This window comes from Varroa jacobsoni, unplaced genomic scaffold (genome assembly GCF_002532875.2).
Source record: "Varroa jacobsoni isolate VJ856 unplaced genomic scaffold, vjacob_1.0 scaffold_1027, whole genome shotgun sequence".
Classification (NCBI taxonomy): domain Eukaryota; kingdom Metazoa; phylum Arthropoda; class Arachnida; order Mesostigmata; family Varroidae; genus Varroa; species Varroa jacobsoni.
The window spans coordinates 31,609-56,613 of NW_019213929.1; the positions used below are offsets into that span (position 1 = coordinate 31,609).

Here is a 25,005-nt window from a genome sequence, read left to right on the forward strand (position 1 = left end):
TCTTATTGAATCAGAAGCATCGTCTCAGAAATGCGTAAAAACGAGGACAAAAAGGCGGGAGTGCAGAGCAATCTTGTGCCCCTTCTGCGAATCGACAAGACAACGCGAGATTCGCGGAGTATTGGGGTGGATCTGCTTCGTGACAAGAAATTACATTCTATGAATTCTTCGAATAGAAAAAGATCTAACAGTATTTGAGAGAAATGCGTGTAGGATTCCGTTGTCATGGCGAAAAACAGCCAAGGTCGAAACGTATATATTTTGGCTGTGGTTCTAAACCTTTCTTGTGAACTTTGAATAATGCGTCACAATATAGGTTTAAGTGGGCACAACCTGCATGTTGTCATTAACAATCAAATTGAATGGCACCTGAAAGATTTTACTTCAGAGACCGCACATACTGTTATACATTGATGCATGCTTTGATTGCAATCAGTTACTAGAAATCTAATTTTTTGTAAGTTTCAAGTCATCCAGTAAATCATTTTATTTGCACGACTTCCAAGGGCAATTGAAACCCAATTTAAATTTTTGAATGGTGTGCCTTCTTCGTACTGTAGCTAAAGCGTATATAAGATTTTTTTTTAATTCTACACGTAACAGTATCGGTTGTCAATGCTGTTACGTTTTATATCATCATGCAAAGCAATGTTTGCCAATTATATCCCCCCTTAACACACTTACCTGAATGGAATCGTCGTTCGTAAAAGCAAAAAGCCCGTTTGAGGCCTCCGTCGGTCGAAAATAGTCATCGGGGGAACTGGACAGACTTTGCAGATCGCGTGTAGACTTATGGTCATTATCCCGGTCTTCGTGATCGCGGTCAATTGTGGAACGCCGCTGGGGCCCAACCGTTGGGGCTATCTCGTCTGTTGAAAATAATATACACAACATCGGGATGGAACAATCGAGACAGAGAATCGTTCTACGAACCGCATGGTTACCAGCGCATAAGCGATGTAATGGTATCTAAGAAACACATTTACTCTTCTGGTTAACTTCTATAATTATCCTCTGGATTTATTAGGCAAAACTAGATAGATCACTAAATTCTAGGCTGGTCCTAAGTTTGCACGCAATGTAGGGCCTGATAGAGTGTGCAAGTGCGCACCAAATAGGCAACATAGTTGTCGGAGTTCAAATTTAGAACTAAGCTAGTTTGAAGTAGGTAAGGCACATTTCCAGAGATGAAACGGAACTTGTGATAATTCCTCTTGTTACTAAATTAATGACAATTCTGAAGTTTTTGTGCAACATTGAATATGATGACTATACATCATTTTAAAGTGTTTTCTATATTGCAACGTTTGTACAAAACAATACTTGAGACTGAAACACCTGCAAGGCCCGTTCGTTAAATATGGTTAGCAATTACCCTTTTAACAGTTTCACCGTGACTAACCCACCCATTAACAGAAACCTGTGACCCGCTCTGTCCATATTTAAGGGATTATTAAAACGGAATTTTCAAAATGAGGTTTAATAGGAGCATGTTTGGTTCGTGCGTAATATAAACGGCTTCTATTGTGGATCTGCGTATATAGCGTTCATTTGCTATACCAGCATGACAGTGGCCAAGATGAACGATGGATATATGTTTCTGTGTGCGACAACTGAACTCTCGCAGTTGACAAGCACTGCCGTATGTCATCCCATCTGAACCGCAAACGGAGCCTCCCTGATCTTCTTCAGCCGAGCACCGAATCTCGCATGCACAAAGAGCTTCCCCTGGACTCCGTTGTTGGCACACCGCCCCATGACGACACACCAGCGTTGCGCATGTGCCGCTTGTCGGGCGCACCAGCGATGCTGAGGATTTTCACAGAAACGACCGAAAAATGGAAAAAAAATTAGACCATAATTCTTAGGTTATAATTCTTAGGTTGTCGAAATAGTACTTGATAACTTCTAATAGAACAAATTGAAACTCCGTTTAGATCTAAGATGAGCTAGCACGACAAAGAAACGGCCGTTTGTTTTGTTAGAACTGAACATAACAACTGTAGTATTCCAGTAAATACAAATATGATAGCCTTTCTCCATACGAGAACTCATATTTCTACCACTGCTAAACCTCCTGCCTAAGTCGGTTTTCCGTAACTGCTGTGATACATACCATCGGTGCATCCGTCTGCACTGAGCACTTCTCCCTTGGGGCATGAGTCGCACTTCATGCCTTGCACACCGTGCTTGCATACGCAGCGTCCCGTCATCTGCTCGCAATCATCTCGCACAGACCCTAGGGGATGACATTCGCATAGAGAGCAACCGGCCTGACCTCCTGCTTCGCCGATACGGTGAAGACCCCAGTAGCCCGGCTCACACCTGAAAGCTCATGTAATAAATACAGTTACTCGAAGTGAATAAAAAATGCGTGTATAATCCTGCCAATAGTCGCCTCTGTTGTGACACACCAACATTTTTTCTAAGCGGCCGTTTGATACAAGTGGGGCATCGAATATATGACGACAAGCTGAATACGACTACCGAATTTTGGACGTTAAATCCTAAACCCGCAAGTAGGGGCAACTAAAAAATAAGAATAGTGAATCCGAGTACTTGGTTATTAGGAGCGATGCTTTTATGGAACGCACTGCTTTGATCGCGAAATCGAAAAAGTATTACTGTTTTTTAATGAGATATGTACATAATTCGAAATTAAGCTGATTGATCAATCCTGATCTGTGTGATAAAATATCACCTTAATTTAACTGCAACGATAGAGTTCGAGGCTTTTGAGAGGGACCATACTCCTATTGTGAGATTGTAATAGCTGTAAACACCAGCAACTAGAACTATGAAATCGGATCGCAAGAAGTTTTGCGCAATTTACACTTCAGTAAAGAAGAACTCTGCGGAAGGAATGTAGAAGGGAGCATTAAACATAGAGGGGTACTGTTTTTCATGGTCCAAATCACTACACAAAGAAATTACTAAACAGTCTAATGATATTCGGTATTGCCATAAGAGCCGAAATAGGCTCATTGAAATTTCGGGATTTCCATCTCCTCAGTACATTGCATAATAGGGACAGGCAGCGATCAAACCGCAACGCTACTTAACGCCTTACAGTTGTGCCGATGTAGGACGAAGGAAACGATGCCGCGAGGAACAACCTTTGCTGAAGTGGGGCATGGGCAGTTTGGCATCAAAGAACAGAACGGTGTCTACCAAAAGAGGAGAGCACTAGCTTCATCTGATTCTAGTATTTGCTATGGCACAATGAAGCAATAAACCATAGTGTTGACAACAATTTCGCATAGTTTTCCTTATTGGAAACAAGTAGAAAACACAAGTGTTACTTTAGCGTCATCATAAGAGATAGCCGAATCCATTGAAGCGAGGTAAGGCTTCAATAAAGCCCTATTCTTAGGTTCTAGGTCTAGGCTCGAATGCGGGCATAGACAAGCTTCGTTTCGTGCCGGGAGCTAGTTGTCTGATGAAATAAATGCCTAACGGTGGTGCCGGATGAAAAACTCGAAACATAGGCTAGATAAGGCCCTCGATTTATATAACGCACGCATTTAATATAAAACTAGCTTTATTTTACATTTTTTGAATTTACATTACGTTTTTTTATACGAGCGTTTTTTTATTATCGTTAATGCTAGTTGGGTGTAAAATATAAATTAAAAAAAAGGTAATGATTAACAATGCTACACTTTATATGCCCCGAAACTGTTAACTAGTTCAGAAGGTAGCGGCCTCCCTTGTTTCTTGCCCTCTATTTTTAATGTCAACTCTGTTTTTCAATAAAATCAAAAAGCTGCTGAAACGATTCTTGTCCTTTTCGGCCAAGTTTTTGATGCTGAGAGTAAGTACTACTCAAAAGTGACATGATGAACCCGACCTTTCGAAATGGCTAATTGTTACATGAACCTATATTCTTAAGCTAAGTACTTCTCATCTAATACATTACGGAAGCATTTCCGGGGCATTTCGCAGAACTCTTAAACTGGGTAAAGATTGGTATCACAATTTCGTTTCGTTTACGTCCGACGCTACCATCTGCAGAGCCCTGACAAAGACAGATCAAGTGCAGTCAATGTATCTATTGATAAACTCGTTGGCAATTAGGTCCCCACGGGCTTCCTCAATGGACCTTTTTAGATATAAGTATATGCAGGCTTACTGAGCAATTAGGGATAACGTCTACTATTTGTTTTGAAGATGGCTCATCAGTCGGATTAAAGCAAACTTCGTTGTCCACTAACTCTCGTTGTTTTTCGGACCGGTCGAACACAAACTACGAATTCGATCGGTCATTATCGAACCTTTCTCAGAAAAGAATTCGCATATTTTGGCTTGAATACAACCTATATACGTAAATATGATTCACTTCAATAAATATCACATATGCTAAATACATATACCGGAATATATTTTTTCTGTATGCAAAATATTACGGCGCTCCTAAACACAAGCTGGAAAAAGTAGCACATAATCATTAAAGACATTTATTTCGCAGTGCAAGAAATATTTATTGTTCACAGCTATTCACGTGGGATTGTTACCCAACGACTGAAAAAGTTCACAGCTGACGTAGCCATAGAACACTGATGTGTTATCCGCATGCACGTTGACATATAACTGCAAGCGTAACTAAATACATGTCCATGTACTCACTGGTTGCAACTCGATTTTCTTACTGCAATACTGACCTTTCGCACCGAAGTCCTCCGACGCCAGGCTTGCACTGACATTGCTTGGAGACGGAGTCGCACATTGTGCCGATGGAACCAAGCTTGTTACACCCACAGGTGCCCGGGCAGCCCAGATAGCCAGGACCTAGGGCAGCTGCGACGTTGTCAGGACAGCAGCCATGTTTGCTAAACATGCATTTCGTTGTTTTCGCTAGAGGAACGAAATACAAGTGGGATTTAGTCGACTTACGTCCTCGCAACATCACCGCACTATCTGCTACCAAATTAACTAAAACAGTTTTGTCAAACAAGGTGTCGCTATAGCACAGAGCAGAAAGATTAGACAGACTGCCCGACAGTTTGAATCCTTTTTCGTTCTTCCTCCGACTGAAGAACTGCTTGCTCTATCGATGAGGACACACGACTCATTTTCCCTACAGTAGCACCCCACTGGCTTTATTTAGGACGTTGATGCACGATCATCGTATGCATAATTCAAGTTCTGTGTGATATTTTATGTATTGCAGTGGAAAAAGAATCCCTCACAGCTACATAGATACGCATCTCAAATCGAATATGCAGCACTCACGTCCGATCCATGGTAAACCAACCTCTTTTTTCGCAGCAAGTGGCGAAACCAATGCCCTTATGGCAATATGATCCGCCAGGACAGATTTTGCCTCCTTCGCCACAGTAATACTCGTTGCCAGTTGCTGGGTCTTTGAGAGGAAGGCCGCCTTCACACGGCAACGAACTTTTGCCATCTAAAGTGAATTAATAATGAATACGACAATTATTAGTGCTAAAAGTAGGTAATGATATTAAATCTTTTGTTAATCTTGTTACCGTTTATAGAGTTACTTCTTTAAGCAAAGAAAATGTCAATCTACAATACGTATATTTTGCTTACTCGTCCCTCGGGTGCTACGCTGGTATTAACGTTTGCACAGAAAGCTCATTCGTGTTGATTCTGTAGAGTTTTATTAATTTGAATTATAGAATAGAGTCTCTGTTAATCAAGTCAGACATTTTGTTCTGTCTATCTATGCCTTAACAGCACACCCAGCTTTTAACAAGGTACCTTTTCATATTCATAGACGAAGTGTCATGAAATGGTAAAGAGATGCTATGCGTTCTGTAAATCTGATCTATTAGCAATTTTTAGATGAGACGGTAGATTTATATATACACATATATGTAACAGTACATACAGGCCGTATTTTTATGGTTTGCAGAGGCTGGTTCACATCTGGTTAGCGATAATCCTTAACCCATTGATAGCAGACTTTTAACGAACCTCAGCAGCAAAGCCAGCAAACACAAGATTTCAAGTGGTCAAATAAGGCTAAGCAGGCAAACTTCCTGCGTGAATAACGGCCTGTCTGATCGACGGCTATCATATACATGTGTGTACTGGATACGGTCTGTGGACCTTCTATTGGCGATAAAGTGCGTTCGTCTGTAAGTAACGCTTGCCACTTTCTCCTAGCAACCAGTATAGCAAACTAATATCAAACTCGGTCAACTTTGACGAGTACTCTACTGAAGTATCAGCTAAAACCATGGGACAACAGCTCTCTCTGGCAAGACAACCTAAGGCAAACTAATTAGATTGCAGGACACGAACGCGATGTGCAATATAACGAACGAGACGTTCCTTTTCTGAATAAAGAGTATAACTTATTTTCATCATCAGCACAAACTGTAACATACATCACTAGAAATCAGCTTCACAAATTTAGCTCTGGATTAAATTAGCTGCTCACTGCGAGAACTTAAACAAAATTTACGTCAGTCGCATCTCTTATGTTATCTCTTGTTGATAAACAAATCAAAGTGTACAAGCAATTAAAAGATGAAATTCTGACACAAAGTATGTGTTTAACTAAATTTGTGTTTATTTCACGGTATTAGACGCTTTTCTTCACAAACATGACCGATGACAAGTTAAAATAATATGGTTAACTAAATAAATACGCTTATAAATAAAAACAATAGGATCTCACTCTTTTTACATAGGTAGACAACTAATCTGAGGTAGTTAGTATATGGGAAGTACAATCACAGTGATGAATGCGATATTGGAGCAGGTCTGCTAGCATGCACGCTTCCAGATATCACCTAATATAATGTTACATGTGTTTTCTAAGATAGATTCTGAGAAACCTACTTTTTTACAGTACAAAACGGCGCCTGGCTTGGAATGATATTATTAAAATGGTTGGTAGGACTCCAATGATGAGTGGACGCTCAACGTCAGAATTGTTTTTAACGAACACTGTGCAAGAACGTTTCAGCTGCCTTCTTTGATACAGGAGACTGAGAAGGAAGTGCCTTAAGACGCGTGGCGATTCCTTGTTTCCCGTTCTCTCTCGCCTTTACTCTGATTCCCTTTTTGATCGTGGGAGTAGTGATATCCATGGGAAGCTTCGGTCGGCTAAGGTAGTCGCAGACTGGCTAGCCCTGGGCTGCCTGCTGGCTTTGATATGCTGTCAGAGCGAGCTGCTGCTGCTGCTGCTTCTATTCGCTTGAGGGGAACCAAGTATAGCGGTAATGGCAGTAGAAGGCGTACGCTTGAGAGGAGCTGAGCCGGAAGAGTCAATGGATTTGACGTGCGTCCGACACAAAAGCAGAGCTTGCAGAGTCGCTTAGCGACTTGGCAAGCCACACTCGGCTGAGCTCATTGTCACGAATCCGTCGAGACCTCCAAGCAAGAGACTCCTTCCCTACCCCCACGATTCACCCAAGCCCCGCAAAGCCCCCGAAGCGACACACATGCAATGTCTCGCACAAAGCTCAGTTCACGATGCCTGCCAGCCAGCTAGCCAAGCAGGTGGTTCGACTGATTAGCTATGCCGTCCTCTAGCTGGCAATGGCGCGAACCTTCCTAAACGTGCAAAGTTGTCGGAACATAGCTCCGGCTAATACAATCTGCCTTGATACCGGGTCCGTTATGTAGCTTAGCAGACTAAAGCTAACCGCAGTATCTAGCTAGGCTAAAAGTGACTATGCGCGCTAACGGCCTGAACTTTTTTAGTACAAGCTTAAAATTGCTATTTAGACTGGCATAGTGGTTAAGGTACGAGATTTATAAGTTCAAGGTTTTGGATTCGAATGACTTAGCTTAGCATACAGTAGCTACGAGTGAGAGCAGCACGAATAACGTCAGGCTCCTTGTCAAAAACATAGTCTCTTAGAAATAGTCCTCACTGAGCCACAGGCAATAGACCTCCCGTAGATGTATTAATACTTGGAAAGTTCAATCCGATAAAGGAAAGCTAATCATTGTGTGAGACCGTTATTGAGCTTTTCGTTTTATCGACTTCCTTAGCTGGTCCATCGAGTTTTCTCTAGAATGATGGTATTTACGGTAACCATAGATATATCGCCCACAAAGTGATAGGCTTAAACGTTTCATGGGGTATCGAGTCTTTTATTTGATTCAAACGCGTACAGTGTGCTTTTGCCAAATAGTAGGCTCAACTGATAAATTTTTAGGGTCCCAAAAAGACAGGCTTTAGTAATGTTAAAAAATTCAACAGAACATTCAGATTGTGTTTATTTTAACGTTCTACGTGCGTTTATTCTGTTATTAAAATAAGGAGGCTTACCAGGCACCATCATTTTATTATGAGGATTGTTATCGCGTGACAAACAACGGTCGCGCGGAACGGACTTTAGGTGTTTCTGCTTCCTGCAGGCCTCCATTTGAACATGACACGCAGACGCATACCTGAAGAATAAACAAAAATAACAAATATCAAAACTCGCATGTTAATGATATATTTTATCAATAATATCTATTGTTTGAAAGTATGCTGTTTGTTTGATTGTACAGCCTATTTCGTGTAAATGCAAATACGTGGTCAACTAAGAGGAGTGCAATATTGAACAGAATAGAATTTCTCCGAAATGTTTTGTACAGTCTACTGGCAAATATGGTCTTCTTCGAAGGCTATTGCTTAAATAAAGATTATCGACAAGGAACCCAGCAGATGTGCGTAACGAAATTAAGATTGATAGGACTTAAAAAAGAACATGTTTAAAAAGAGACCGGTAGTTTTCGCCTGAATTCTCGATTTTTCGCTTAAAGTATCAACGTCTCTCAACCTTGAATGCCAGCAGCCCGCGCCAAATTAAGACCAACTTCTTACTGACCCATCTATCCTTTAAAGTTGTCTTACCACAGAAACAAAAATGTTCATAATTGTTCTATAATTATTTCTCATAAACAGGATATTTTTGTAATTCGAATTTGCTGCCTTATCGGTACTGTCGCATTACCAAGTGATTACCCAATGATGAAAAAACCACCTTCCATATACTTGATCACAAAATTATACGAATATCCGAAATTCATAAATAGGATTTTATACTGCACAAAATTGTCCATAAGATTTTGGAAAACTTCGACATTCTTTTTTACCTATATGTAGCCAATTCATTATTTACATACTTCATAGAAAAATTCTATGGCATATAAGTGCATACTGCTGAATAAATTGTTGGGCAAGTTTAAGAGCTTGCTGACGTTCCCATAAATTACGTTTCAGGGGGATGACAAATATATTCTATCGGGCTAAATCAATATTCCTGTCGTATAGTCATAGCTCTGCCCATTTCTATTATCGCCCCAACAGGGGCAGTCAGAGTTTGCAGGGGCGTCTGAGAGAGAGCGGAAGAAAAGTAAGTAGCACCAGTACGGTGATAGGCAAAATGTCGTTTGTCCTAAATCAGAAGTGGGAAAAAACGAAAATAATCACTATGAGGATTCCAAACAAGAACAGCAATTTCTATGTCATACGGATCCATTAATGTAGGAATCTGCTATCCATGCTGTATTCAAATGCTTCAGCGTAGATGATAACAATTTGTAGAAATGACAGTCATCCAGCAAAATGGAGTAGTTTGCGTTCTAATCGTTGGCTTCTATGAGATAAATCCTAGAAAGTTAGTTTTGCTTGTTCTCAGTTGAGTAGGTTTTAGAGGTTTTCAATCCACCTACTCAGGATGCCTCTACAAACACGTTCTACATGTAATGTTTTCTAATAATATTAGTCTGTATATATAAGCAGTGGTGGTCTGTAATTTAAATAACACAATATAATGCCTCACTTTTTTTTGTGGGGCTTTCTTCGGATGACAAAAAATCTACTTTCTACAGATGAATATACCATTGTCTTGAAGTGCCAACACAAATTATGGAGACACAATCCAATCCAATAACGAGTGGCTTAGTTAACAGCGCATATGAATTAAATTTGATAGCTAGAAAAAAAAAAACGCTTATCGCCAGAAGAAGACAAGGATTACAACATTGGTTAGTTTAGGACCCTACAATCCATTTAGGCTATTATTTCTTTATCGAAAATTTTGCTTAGCACTGAATAATATCGATTAGTCGATTATTATATGTATAATTATTATATATATATAGGTATAATTATCGATCAGTGGCTGATAGTTAAGTGCACCCTAATGGACAGGACGAGAAACAAGTATCTTTACAGTCTGTTTTTAATATTAACAGCAAGTTAAATTGAAGTCGTTTTTTTAAGCGGGTTAAAAAAACTAAAGGCTTTCGTATTAATAATGAAACTTCACGTTCATGTAACAGCTGTCGTTAGGCCTAGTACCTGGATCGTCCAACTTCGGAACGTGCCATACGTTTTATGCATGATGCCATAACAGGCACGCATGACAAAAGCACTGTTCTATTGCATTACAATAGAACAGTGCTTTTGAATAGCTTTGTTGGAATAATATTTTACAGTCAGAATATCCAGGAAATGTTCTTTTTCTTCTAACCCAAAAAGCAAGGTTTGTCAAAACACAGGGACAATAAGGTAGAAGTCTGATCCTGTGCTGAATAAAATATCGCAAGTGTTTTCAGACATGCTGTTCGGTGCGCGAGCCGCAAGGTTAGTTATTCATCTATAACATATTTTGTACTTATTTACTGAAACATAGTGTTATTAATAATTCACCTTCTGATCCGTTACAGGCTATACTTTGGTAAATGACGTCGGAGCACAAAGACAGAAATAGTTCGTTATTTTTACTAAGTTTTGTATAAATTCGGTCACAAGTAGACAACGTCAGTCTTGCGCATTTTACCCTAGCTAGTACTGGAAATAAGCTTTGTAGCATGAGAAATGCAAATATTAAATGGATAAATAAGTCAAATTTAGTCAAGAAGAATTTTATAACCTATGTGATTCAGGAGCACGTTTCCATATTAAAGGGAAGTATTTAATCATTCCTGTGATGTTCTAATATAGGTGAATATATAGGTGATGTATAGTCACACATAGAAAATAACTGCTTCCTCTTCTTATCGTAGACAAAAGAGTAGTCCGCATATGTTATATATAAACGTATCCGTTCACCAACGTGGGAGTGAAAAGAACGTACAACTAAATCGTCATCTAAACAAACATCAATGATTCCTGCTGTAATATTGCAATTTTCCGAGCATACAATGACGACTCACTTTTTGCCGTCCGACCCGCAGGCGAAGTTCGCGTCATCGACTCGAACGTCGGGGCAGTCAAATTCGCAACGACACTCCATTGGATCACCAGGGAACCGCGGCCGGCAAGTACCGCCGAAACGACATGACTCCTCGCATTTGGTTCCCGACCCCTCTGCAAATATCAAGCGAGAATATTATGCATAGAAATTCCGCTAAGCTGCCACATATGTAAGCTTAAATATAATAACACACACGATTTTATTTCTGTAAAATTACACATTTACCAGCACCGCTTAAGACGAGCATTTTTATACGCTCACGTCGCCATGCAAACGCCATTGAAATTCTACGTTTAGATATAAAAAACCTACATCTAAATTTAGTTATAATGATTTTTTAAGCGGTCGGTTATTTTGACCTGGCATGCTAGAAATAGGTGTAAACAAAATTTCAATGGGTTTCGTATTCAGCAATTAAGCACAGTAAAGGCTTTTTAGTGTCACGCATCTTAAAGGTAGAATACGATGGCGCGGTGGGTTACATATAGACTGCTACATACATGTTGTTGCTTCACTAAAGTGTTAGCCGTCATTCCAATTACGCACGATACCTTTGAGTTTGAATAGAAGGACTTTCTGTCTTAGTTTAACGGCTGATCAATCTTTGTGTGCCGAGACATACGGGGGTAAAAGGCACAGTAATCGAAAGCTTTTTCTGAATGTTGACAATTCACTCGCACCGGGCCATGTTTGCGCATGCGCTCCGAGAATTTTGTTCAATTAAGGAGTAGCCTCTTTTGGGAAGAACTTTTGGTTCTATTCAGAACGCGACTAAAGTAAGTTATTCTACGGGTCCTTCTTCAATGAGATTTTGGCTTTCGTTTGTTTCTAAGGTTCTTCTTAAGGACAATACCGTAAAGCTAACCATAGCTGTGAAAAGAAATCCGACTTGAAATCTGGCTTGAGGGCCATTCGTGCGTTTGGTGGTATTGCCTATTTATGATCATCCTGCCTAGAAAGAAGCCAGATGAAGCATTCGTTTAATGCAGCTACAGCAATCTCGTATGATCTCTTCTAGGATTGCTTGAGTGACATTTCAGTTCATCAGGATCCTCCGAGAGCCCTTTTCAATGTCCTATCGGCCTTTTCTAACCTTTCCGTCCCTGTTAAAGCACTGTTACGTCCCTGCTCGCCAGTTATCGAAAGCAACCCTCAAGGAAGTTTAGATAAACAAGGAAATCGACGGACCTAAAAGTAACTGGCTTAAACCGAGAATATCAAATGACATTTATGCCCTCACTACGGCATACGACTCGTTTTCTGTCAATCTTTCCCACTTCTTACGAAACGTAACTGTGCCGTATAATTCTCAGCACGAGCTACCGGATATATAATCCAGTACTACCTTTTCGCCCCAAGTCGCTTCAAACAACGGGTATTCGTAGCGGCGAACAGCCGGGATACGACGTGTGAAACACGATTATTTAAGACAAATTAGGCTGATTAGGGTGACTCAGGAACGAATAGAAATGCGACCTGGCTGATGACATGATACTTCCTCTCAACAGGCAAGAAAAATAAAATGAATCTCTAGAAAATGTCGACAATGTACGATTGTTATGTGAGATTATATATCTCCCTATTGCTACTAAAGCCTGCCTACGCAGGAAGCGATTCAAGATAGCTTAGCTCGTGTAAAATTGCCGCCTTTCCAGCCGAACAAGTATATCATTTAGGGCAAAACAGCAAACTAGCACGTTTTGCGGGAAAAGTGAAGAACTCCACGATCTAGATTGCTACTGCGGGAACAACAACGTTGCAGAAAGAACAACAGCAGTTATTCGATTGAACAGTATTTTTTTCATTGGACCTTCACGATACGATTCATTTTCATCAGATATAGTGAAACCTGTATCCAAAGTATAGGTAATACAAACGAGAGAGAGACCGGAGAAATGAATAGTGAAAACGTTTGTCTGACAAACGTTTTTCTGCAAGCCTACTAATCTTCGAACAAAAAACAGATCTTGAATAGTAAATCTCTGCATGCTAGCATGTGACCTGCTCTCAAAGTTCATAGCTGCTCGAGCATGTGCCACGATAATAATAGTAACGATGGCCCATTTGCACGACTATTACAAACAAAGATTTTTGTGAAGATTCTAGAAGAAAAGAAGGCAATATTAGAAAGTACAGTAGCGCAACAAAATCCGTATCTTTGGTTCAGAAAAGGAAGTAGTAGTTTGCAAAGGGTGCTAACATATATTTCCTGAAGGGAAGTCGGACTCACCAGGACAGGCCATTCACGAAATGACAACAGTTCACTATCGGAAATGGCTGGACCGTTAAGGACGATGGGAGGTGTCGTCGTAAGAATGACGTTTTTTACTGTCTGGCTGCTCACCCAGTCTCCTTCGGCCACCAAATTTATGTTGTCATAGCGACGATGGAATTGAAATGTCGGAAGTCAAAGCGTTTCCACTGAAGTCTATCTCGCTAGTAATACTTCTCGCTAGTAAAGACTACCCTTTTTTCTACGTCTATTATTCTCTTTTTTCAAATAAATAGTCCTTGCATCGCTTTTCAAATCGCTAACTGTAATGAAAGTCAGGCACGTTCAAACTTCTTTGTACCAAGCTAAAGAAGTTATTATTCAGAATTTCACTACCTTATAATAATTACATTATCAATGGCAATAACGTTATAGCCATTTCAGATCTTAGATTTTATCAGAAAATCCGCCAAAAAACAGTTTTTAGAGAATGCATCTGACCGATTTGCTGTCTATCGAATTCTGTGCGATAGCTTTATTGTGTGCAACCTAGCTGAAGACGTCGTTCTAAAAAATCATCTTTGCGCAGAGTCTCGACAATCGATATGTTTTTTTAAAATTCTTTTCACTTTGTCGATATATGTAACTGCCCTTTGGTAGCAAAAAGCTGTTTTATTCCAAATTTATTGGGAAACTTGGAAAGTTGAAAGTCGAATATACGTGTAATCAGAACGAAGCCTTAACTATATAGGAAAGTGCGTAAAGTCATGATATGGAGTGTTTGCGTCGAATAGGAGGATATATGACGGAGTAAAATGACGAGAAGGAAAAAGAAACAAGAGAAACGTTGCTTGGGGGGAGGCTAGGCGGCGGCGAAGGCAGTGATGGCCATTAGCGGAAAGGTGGCTATAAAGTCAGCCGCCTGGCAATGTTTTGGGGTGGAATAGTCCGCGGCCGTTGCCACAAACCGTAAAGACGGAAAGCTAACGTGCGCTGCTGCCCGCGGTCGCGAAAGCAGATCTCTTTTGCTAGTTTGCGTTCTCTCGTTTGGTGCTTTCATCCTCGACTATAGCCCGCTCGTGTCTCCATAGAAGTGAAATCAGTGCTCCACAAAGATGGTTGCTTCAGAGACCGGCGCAAGACGGGACTCGAAGAAAAAAGCGCGTTAGCAGTCCAGTCTCTCATTGCGTTTTCTTTTCGGCTAGAAGCTCCGAACTGTCTCGAATAGACGAGGCGTGGCATAGGTTAGCTTAGGCAGTTCGCCTTTCTCAGATCCCTCCCAAGGGAAAGAAGCTTTTGCAGCAGGAGCTCAAGAATTCCACATCCAAAACCACGTTGAGGGAATATACCTCCCAACATGTATGCGACAGATGTATCTTTACTTGCTGTTTGTGTCAGTTACCTCAACTCAGTACTAAGCAGCAGTGGTAAGCTGGCAAAAAGTCTTACAACTGTCGAAGGTGGAACACAAACAAGGTGTAGAAAAAAAAAATTGATACCATTTAGATAATTTAGATTATAAGAAACGAAGTTCCCTAAAATTGTAAATAGGGGGTGCTCAGAAAATTATGCCATCCCATTAGAGATTGTATAAATTCTAAAAATTCTCATAAAAACTTTCCAGCAAACCTGTGAAAACAGCATCATGTATTGAAGCATAAGCATAAGTAAGTAAGTAAATTGAGGTAAGTATTTACATGTGCTGTTTCTGAATTTCGTTTAGTTTTCAATAGCATGCCGTAACTTACCGACCCTGTATATTGAAAAAAAGAAACAGTGATCCAATAATACTAGATTTGGATTGTGAACAGGGTTACGTTATCAGCTAAAAGGTACACGTGAACTTGGTTGCAATATTTGAAGTTAGAATTTAAAAGTAACATTAAAAGCAAGTTTGAATTGAAAGTCTGCTTTTTAGTTTTCTTTAATGCAGCATGATTCTGAAGCTTAGGGCAGATATATTGCACCCCGGACTAAGTAGAGACAGCTCCTTAAAATATATAGATGCCCACATAACGATATCTGTAAAAGTAAGGTTCACTACCAATGGTACATACTCTGGTACTCTGTGGCGTTTTATTTTATTTTATGTACAGACCTGCTGAAGCCACGACTTCATCGTCGCACTCTTTAAAGTGCAGAACCTGAAGCTGGCGGCCCTTTCGACATGAGGCCTGGCGTAATTCACACTCCGTATGGTACGTGACCCCGTCATTTCCGCAGACAGGCTGGTATGAGCCTTCAGGGCAGTCTGTGGGGCACACACACTCTCCATTCTCACATCGTGCCCCAAAATGGCACATCACATTCGAGCACATGTCTGCAACGAAAAGCAAAGGTAAAACCTCATTAGGTCAACATACGGTATGACTTAGGAAAGCAACACCTGGAGCTCTCCCGGAACCACTAATTCAGGAAAGTCGCTAGAATCCATCAAATGACTCCTAACGTCTAACGATGTTCTTCTCATCTACATTTAATCTATTTGATTTCAGAAACTCAGAGAATATTCAGAAACGAAATCGATGTGTCCGATAATGTATGGTAGTAACTTTTATGTTATCGGCGTTGTTTATGTTTAAACATGCTAGAAAGTCGGTGTACCTTCGAGCAGAATATTTTTCTACTTGACTCTACCGAATATAGTGCAACTGTCGTACGATGGTGCGCAGCTATCAACGGTCTCCAGAGCCAGCATAAGTGAAATTCAGTCAGACTCGACGGTGGAAAGCTAGTCTGTTAACCAAAGAAAAGTAATGGAACCCTTCATGCCCCTGTTCTTCATTTCTGGCTGATCCTACGATCACAACTTTTTGCGCATTTACCAATAACGTGCGAGCCTTCTGGCTGCAGAAGAAATGTGCTGCCACTAAGCGGTTGAGGATCTCAGAGATTCAAAGCGTCCCATGCGCTTGCAACTTCCGTTGATAGCACTGTATTAACGATGTTAATTATAAAATCATGTTTTTGTTTTCCAGAATTTTGAATTGCGGCTCATTTGAACACAACCAAACAGACGTTGATTCGTCGACTGTAAAAAAAGCTTTTGTATGGCTTCAGTCCGCTACGAGCATGTAAATAAAATAGTAAGCGTTAACACTAAAGTAAGACAGTCTACATTTCGGTCAGCGCAAAATTTTCTACAACCTAAACTGAAAAAGTACTATTGAATATATTTAGTTTCACGCTACGAGTCTAACAAACTAAACTAATGAAACGCCAGGTTGTACGATTGTGCAACCTGAGAACAAACCAGGTTGCCGAACGGTTCTATGGGTGGCGTTAGTCTGCTAGGATTTATCTTACCGCACGGTCCCGTGGATGAGACGGCTATATCAGTCTTTGAGTTGCACGCGTCTACCTGCAACTCGCATTCATTTTCGTATGTCTTTCCATTACTCCCGCAAACAGGGAATTTCACCTGCAATATGAAGCGCAGGAAACATTGTTATTGTCGATAGGCTTTTCTGAACTCTGAAAAGGAGTTTGTATTGTAAATATGTCATTAAGCAACATTCGCTTAGATGGCTTTCCCACTCAGCTACAATCTGGTACAATAGGCTGTTGTGTATTAGCCTGTCAGTATCAGCAAGTCATATGGCGATAAAGATTCCAAAATGGCTTACTTAGACGAGAAGAAAATGCTGCCAGACAGTAAATTTTGTTAGCTGTTTTTTTTGGACACGCTTTCCTAGAAACATGCAGTTGAACAAGGTTTGCACTAGCCATATTTATGAGATAAATAGAACACCGTAAGTAGACACTGACTGACTTTGTCTCGAATGACGTCCCCAGGTGACAATACCTGAATCCTTAACTGGATCCTTGGAGGCTAATTTTACAGAGCGGATTCTTAGCTTCGTCTGCTGTCTTATGGGATAATGGAGATAGGTTCTTGAGGAAAATAACACGCCGGTCGAGAACGATCGATGGAAGGGTCTACTTTATCAAATGAACATTTATTGTAAATTGACACTAGAAGAACATTGCACCTTCCTGAAAGTATTAAGTATTGTTCTAATGGGCTTCTTGAAGTTCTGCCTTACAAATTTGGATGACATTTGTCTTTGGTGTTACCTAATGACAGGTCAACTGGAATCTCGGTTATCACTTCTCATAAGCGCCTACTGAACTAGGAAATCTGCTATTTACAATCCATGTTTAAGTTTACTTCAGCTTTCTAATTCTCACTCTACTTTCTCTGAAAAGGCACATGATGGGGGGAATAGAACCAAGGTACCAAAAAATAGTTAACTAATCGTCATTTCCGGGTGATATTTAAGATCCGCTGTCTTGCAAGGATGACCTTGTCGCAAAGTGTTCAAAGAGGACATGAGCATGATGATTCAAGTCCAGATGGTAGATTGTTCATGGAAATTGCTCTTTTTTATAAATGATCCTGCTTACTTTCTCAGATACGCATCCTGCCGCTTCCACTAGCTCTGTGCTATTTCTCAAGGTGCTATTGTGTTTGCTGTTACTATTTCTTGCAGCAGCTGTTGCTGTGTTAACGTCGGCTTCGCTTTAGTGGATCGCGCGGCAAGATTATCATATACTAAAAAGTATTTGAGGGAAATATACAATTTTAATTTGAGACAACTAGGGAACCAAATAGAATGATCAGATTAAGTATTATACATACAACCTAATCCATTAGACCGCACGGCTAATGATAACTAGTTCTTGTAAATGAAACATTACTGGTTTTGGCAAAGCCATGTACATACGCTCCAAAAGACGTTTATAGATCCAAAGAGACCGGTACAAGCTGGCCGCTTGGCCTCTTCGTGAGTAGCCGTTGCGATAAAAATTTTCGTATCCTGAACAGAAGTCCGCTTCAACGGAACCAATTAGGATTTTTTGTGGTAAAAGTACAGCTCTGTACCGCACACTGCAGAATTGAAACTGTACAGCGGATTTCAAATAACAATCGAAAGCTCGAGACTTTAACAAGAACATGACGGGTTGAAATTCTTATCTGATCAACAAACACTTGATTGTTTAGTAAAGAAAAAATATATACGATAAGATCTATTGTAGATAAAAGCATACTAACTACGATCTCATTTGTTAGCTAGAAGATGTCCTTGAGGGAGGCTAATGTCCTATGTGCATGTGTCAACCTTTGCATCTTCATTCGCTGTATTATTGAAGTCTTGATCGAAGTAAATACAGTGATCCTTAAACCTTTTTCTGAGGATTCAGTTATTCCAACTGTGATTGAGAAGTTTCATTGAGATCTTGGAGCGCTTAAGTCATAAACGATAAGAGGCACAAATTGTCCAGGCAAGTGTTTTCGGAACTAGTTGTGCTTTCTTACCTTCAAACTGAAATTTTCTGTTAAGTCACGATAAGCTGTAGACAAAATAAGTGGCCTTAGGAGAAATGTGTACCTTAGTAAACCGCATCTTCATTCGAAAAAAAACATTATGTATATCTGGGAAGAACAAAAGGGTCTGATACACTAAGAAATGCTTGATAATAAACGACAGGCCTGGAGAGGACTTATGCTGGTGAAAAACACACAGCAAAACATCTTAACGTGGGAAAAACTGTGTATGATCGAATAGTATCGAGTAAATGAGGCAATGCACCAAAGTCGATCCATAATCCAAATCATCTCTGCCCACAAGAATGTCGAGCCACTTATTGTAAAGGCCGTTAAAGCTGCCCTGCAAAGATTTGACTATAAAGTCTTCTTGCATGCACCATATTTTTTAGACATCGCACTGACGGATTACCATCTTCTCTATTTACTTGAAATCATGTTAGTCGCTTGACTGTCAACACTGGAAATAGAATAAAAAAGCTTAAAAGTAGCTAAATTACTTTAAGTTGGGTGAAATATTGTGTTTTGGATAAAAAATCTGAGTCATCTTAACACAGAAAAGGCTCGTAAGCTTTGTGTTAAACTTGGTCTAACCTTATACAAAGTTCCTCGAAAAAGTGGAAACACATTGACCGCTCTTTCGTGAATAAATATAATGATTTCAAGATTATTTGAAGACTTATTTAAATAACTGTCTTTTTTGGAACTTATTTGGATAACTATAGGTGTCCAAGGAAACTTATTATATATTTTGCAGGGCCAATCCTTCGTTCTCGATATTTGTCTTCTATAACTTAGAAAAGAATCATCTATTTAGAAACGCAATTGAAATTTCTGCTACTAAACTCGGAGCCGGCTGTCGGTCATTTGAAGTTACCGGCTCCTGGAACAGCTCAGGAAAGCGCCCTGGCGAGCGGTGCTAATATGAGTTTAATATCTTGCACATGTAGCATTTTCTTCTGTTCGCTCTCAGCATTTTCCCCTCGCCAGCTCTTATCGCACTCTGCTTTCCTTCACGCTCTTCCATACTGACAATAACTGAGAGCTTCGCCTGCGACTCTGGTCCTCTTTCCCCTTATTCTCACTGTTCTTTTTTTGTTCGCCATTTCCCATCCTATCACTTACTATCTTTAACTGGAACGAAGGCGTCGAACTTATACTCTCGAACGCCAGCGCTTCCAATGAGGCCGTCTAGCTCCAAACGCATGTACGCAAATGTGTACATGTGTGACTTCGTGTGAATTAAGAGTGAAAATAGTGACTGCACAGAGCCAGGCGGTTGCCGGCTGGATCAGTGTCGGATAGGTTCGAGCGGGCATGATACGACGGGAGCGTTGGATTAAATCAAGTCGTGCACCGTCCCTCACAGTCTCCACTCAATTCCAATAACCAACTGCTCGACGGGTCAAACAGCCTCACACAACAACACTTGATCAAAGAAATCGACGACCTCTTTGACTGATCTTTGTACGCTCTCACTTGCTCCTTCTCCCCATCCACCAATCCAAGAGGGACTTTCCTAGCAAAGAGCAAGAAATTCCTCGTGGTAACATTCGACTAGCCAAAACCTTCACTTTATTCTCGGGTTCACGTGGTCTCCAGTTCTGCTTCAGTCGAGTGATTTTGGACTTTCCTAGAGGGCGAAATGGCAGTGGGCGGTTCAGCTGCAATGACCTAAGGACTTCGAGACGAATCGTTTTTATTGAGAAAGTGTAGTAGCGCATAGAAACGAGCGCGGCTGTCGAGGATCAGAACTCGAGGACAAGAACAAAGTTACGCTTTGTCATGCAAAGTATTCTAAGACCTGCATACGTACTTCTAGTTTCTAAAACTGGACACTTCGTTTGCTCTGGCAATCCCATAGATTAGCGTCGTCGCCCAAAATAAGTCCCACAATTGGCAACGACTACCGGGTGTTCGATATTTTCGATGCTTCGATATTGTTCGGGTATTTTGATCTGCTCGAATGCTTTTTCATGCTTCTTGACCTCTTGCTGTTCATTCTTGCGCAATGGACAGTATATACATGCAGCAATACTCTGTCCATGCCGCACTACATTGCTAAAATCACTTCGTAGTAGAGTTTAATGACGAGTATTCACTTCGGCTTTCTACCTTGCGAGACCGCGGGCAACACGTTAGCATCACTTTGGACAAAAATACCAAAATAACTAATATTGGTGCTGTAAGTTCTCGCATAGTAACTTGGGCTAGTATAAGTAGATTTGAAATAAATGCACGTTAAAGTCATGTAGTGAAATAATTGACGCCCCATGACCTGCAGTGCTTGACATAAAGTAAGTAATACGAAATTGTGAGAATATTAGGTACCGATAAAAATGTGATCGGGACCTAAATTATCCGCCCCAACATGAACATTCTATTTCCTGGTTGCGTTTATATTTACAAATAAGTATATATACAAATACGTATACATGCGGTTTGATCATAATGGTTGGTGTGGTCAAAGCCAGATAGCTGCTTTCCGTTTTCTCCTTTTGATGGTTTGACTTAAATGTTAAGTAGTAAGTTGGATCTTTCAGATGCTGCACGGGTAGCCACGAACTACGCCACAGAGATAATGTTTTTCGGAAAGCCAACTATAGCAAATTCGATGTATTTTAACATCCATTTTCGCTTTCATTCAGTAACTTGTTAGCAATTTAGGCTAGACATTTCGTGCGACATTTTATACTTTAAGTTCCACCCCGTCGACTGTATGTTCATCTACTTCTAGCGTGAATTATCCTTGGATGGCGCGTGATCAAAAGATTTAAAAGTAGTCACATGTTACAATTGACCTAACCAGGGAAGTGATTTTTATATGACTTTGAATAAAATGATTTCAAAAATATTGAGACTATACTATTTACTAATATATAGTCACCAGACTAAAACGCTATCATAAAAGGGCACTTACAGGCTTACAATGTGATGGACATTCGCAGATGGCGTTGCCGTGGTTTGTCTTGCAGATTGCATAATGGTCACATTTCTTGTTGGCGCACGAATCAGCTGAAAAGATTAAATAAAGGACAAAAGAGTCAATTCTAACCGCTCTACTCTAAATTTCAAAATCGATATCGCTTTCGCTTTCATTTCGCAAAGAAAGCCACAGGATGCGATTTACAGCGAACCGAGATGCAGGTCTCACAGAGTATCTAACCGATAACAATCGTAACTCGTAACAACGTTGCCAACTGGGTCACCATTGTGTCATCACCATACCATGTCACATATCACGTCCTCGGGTCTTCGATAACAAACTAATTAAAGGCCTCTGCAGGACTCAATAATTAGGACAGCTCAAAGACACAACGGCTAATATAATCTGCAACTACGGTTATAACGAAACATTTTGATAGGCCTTCTTGCGCCATCAGCTTACTTATCCAGGTAGTTTATTCATCCATACCATATTCAATAGTTTCAAAAAACTTTTGCCATAAAGGTATATTTATTTTGAAAAAAAAAGTGTACCTACAACATATTATTCCTTATTTATTGCAAAAACATTCTGTTTACTTTCATATTTATTTTGCTGCCCCATTTTCATTATATTGATGAGCCAGCATCGTAGGGGTACGTACTTCGGTTGCTGAATAAGATCATCGAATAAGGGAACACGTCAGTTCCGTAGCCCACCATAACAACCGTAACTTTATAGATATTTTGTTAGTGAAAGAGTTTATTCGATTTTCCAGAGACCATAAAGGGCTGTGCACCATTGCAAATAAAATTTAAGGACGCCTATGATTAGAGTTACTTAGAGAAGCAGGCCCATGAAGGTGGTAAACGATAGGCGCAAGCCTTTTAGCGTCAACCAGCCTGTGAAGCGCACGTGATAGCTGAAGTGAAGGCTACGCAATCAGTTACAAATTAATATAATGATAACTGTGTGAATATATACGTGCCATTTTTAAAAAGATGAGTCCACTGAAGGTACCCGCTAGTTACCTCATCGAACCAAATGCAAACGGGTATTTGCCAGTAGTAACAGGGAAATATGTTGGCCCGAATGAGCTGCTCGAATAAAAAAAATTACTTCTTGTCTCACTTTTTCCCCTTATGTATAATAGTAGCGTCACTAATCAACCAAGTTAAAATCAATGCCTCAGTGAAATAGAAATTTCCAGTCTGTTCGACTTGACCAGAAACTTTCCATGAGAATCTGATACTCTATCATTTGCATATATAAGATTAAGGAGGTAATGTTGACACTTGGATTAGAGATAGGACAGAGAAAGAATGAAGATTCGAATTGTCCTCCGCTATCTTATCTTTTTAACGACCAATCTAATGCTTTATGCATACCATAGAAGACGTATAATACTTTTGCATCCAACTCCTTGTGACGGGTGGGATCTGTCCGCCGAGAAAGTTAACAGCAAACACATTGTCTACAGTCGGCGTCATTTGAACCAGGCTAGACCTTTGGTAAGTCCTATACTATGAGTCACGTACTAATAGGACAGAGCGGGATGAAACAGATAAATAGGTAGGTAACGATAGTAGAGAGACCCACTCGAGTGGGCTTAACATGGAGTTGAAAAACGCGGAGTTTCAATGTAAACAAAGGGTGCCCACCCAGCTAAAAATTAGGGGAAACACAGGACAAAAAGGGTATTCTTGGCCGCCTTTACTTAGTCAAGGGTCAACAGCAGATCACAGTAGGGGGTGAGCGAGCTGTGGAGTAGCTTGAGTCATGGCCTGTGCTCAAAACACGAAATGGGCCGACTGAACGGGGCTGGGCTGCAGAAAGCGGTGTGAGGGGCAGCATCGGCGGTGGTAGTAGCAAAGCGACGCAAGCAGCACGCGTCAACGCTTTTTACGCTTCCGCCGTTTTCACGAAGGCCAACGAAGCCTTTTTTCTTTTGTATATCATCCCACAACTTTCACCTCGCACTCCTCTCCGCTTGTTCTTTATATATGTGCATGCTTCCTTCTTTCTTTTTTTCTGTTTCTGCCATTTTCTTTGTTCCTTTTTTCGTCGTCTCTTCAACGTCGGTCTCTTTTTGTCCCCTTTAACGCTCTCTGGCCAGTATCCAAAAACAAATGCTTGTCCGTTCTTCTGTTCGGTACAACCGCTCGACGTACGCACGTTTACTCAGGAGAAGCAACCCAAGCGAATTGGCCCTTTTGATATTTCACCATCCCTGATTCTGGGCTATACTTGCAACTTAAAGCATCGCCAACACAACCATTATGCTGTTTTTGGCTTTCACATGTAAAACAGTGTTTGAAAAAGTATAGAAGGGGACTGCACGGGACGCAGGCCACGCTTTTTGTACGTCTAAGCATCTTTCTAAACGCTAGCAAGCTCTTTTGCGTTGCTTTATGACTCCGCTCACGGTTAAGGGTAAGCGTGCCTGTTCCGGTCGTTCAGAATGCAGCCAACAGCAGAAAGAGCACAATAAACATTGCCCAGCGGCACTGGTGGTTTCCATACCAAAGAATAACCGCTGAAGAGCGCAGAATACAAACAACTAGAGACAAATCAAGGTGGTAACAAGCGGGTGTGACGTTCATACGTGTTTTCATATCGGAGATGTCAAGGTCAATGCCATATTATTATTCTTAATCTATAAGGCCCCTTGGAATACCGGTCAGTAGCGTTCGGTAGAAGCTAAGGCGGTTGGAAAGAGGAAAGGAGAAATAACACTAGGCAAAAAAAATAGTTATATAGCAAGAGCACAACTGAAAGCAAGGATTTAGCATGACTATACAAAATTACTATTACTAGCGGACTCTATTAGATAACCGAATAAGTAGACACCTGACCCAAGGAATAGGATACAGTTAGAATGACTTTGGCTGAAACAAGCGTTGACCAGTCAGCTAGTCTTGGATTAACAATCTTAGGACTGATGGGCATAACGAAAGCACTTAACAGTTTCAGAAATGAGAGTGTCTAGAACCTATGTAGGTGATACGGGCTTGGCATAGCCATAGACATTGGGATTCCCTGACGCTTCCTAATTGGCGGTTTCGTTGGCTTATGCCAAGGAAATGGCGTTGATGCCAAAATATTGTTACCGTGAAAAACAATAGTTATCCAACGTGTTCAGTTTATGTTCTGTTACTATATAAGTCAACAAAATTACCCGGTTGGTGGTAGCAGACAAAGCATTAGTAAAGTCCAAATAGACTGACAAAGCTTTAGGTCCGACGATAGTATTTATGTAGCGACTTGCCATTTTTAACTGAAGTCAAGTCGTGAGTCTATAGAAGACAATACTTGTCTTAATAAATACCTACATTTTAATGCAGACATAAATGTTGGCATG

The 25,005-nt window shown here is 40.5% G+C and overlaps 1 protein-coding gene and 1 long non-coding RNA gene across 19 annotated transcripts in view; one reads left to right on the plus strand and one right to left on the minus strand.

Annotated features, from left to right (window-relative positions):
* The window catches only part of LOC111265929 (agrin), a 199,158-nt gene that overhangs the window by 12,472 nt on the left and 161,681 nt on the right, over positions 1-25,005 (minus strand). For all 18 annotated transcript variants that reach the window (XM_086970725.1, XM_086970724.1, XM_086970723.1 and 15 more), the window contains 10 exons: positions 21,639-21,733; positions 16,696-16,810; positions 15,488-15,709; positions 11,137-11,290; positions 8,255-8,376; positions 5,255-5,407; positions 4,662-4,854; positions 2,117-2,325; positions 1,561-1,809; positions 685-869 (listed from right to left, as the gene is read on the minus strand). In XM_086970725.1, the coding sequence (XP_086826851.1) occupies positions 685-869; positions 1,561-1,809; positions 2,117-2,325; positions 4,662-4,854; positions 5,255-5,407; positions 8,255-8,376; positions 11,137-11,290; positions 15,488-15,709; positions 16,696-16,810; positions 21,639-21,733 (1,697 nt within the window). The remainder of the gene's footprint in view (positions 1-684; positions 870-1,560; positions 1,810-2,116; positions 2,326-4,661; positions 4,855-5,254; positions 5,408-8,254; positions 8,377-11,136; positions 11,291-15,487; positions 15,710-16,695; positions 16,811-21,638; positions 21,734-25,005) is intronic.
* Positions 14,054-15,524, plus strand: LOC147752749 (uncharacterized). Its single transcript, XR_015313249.1, has 3 exons — positions 14,054-14,816; positions 15,014-15,074; positions 15,486-15,524. It is a non-coding gene; the product is annotated as an uncharacterized LOC147752749 (long non-coding RNA).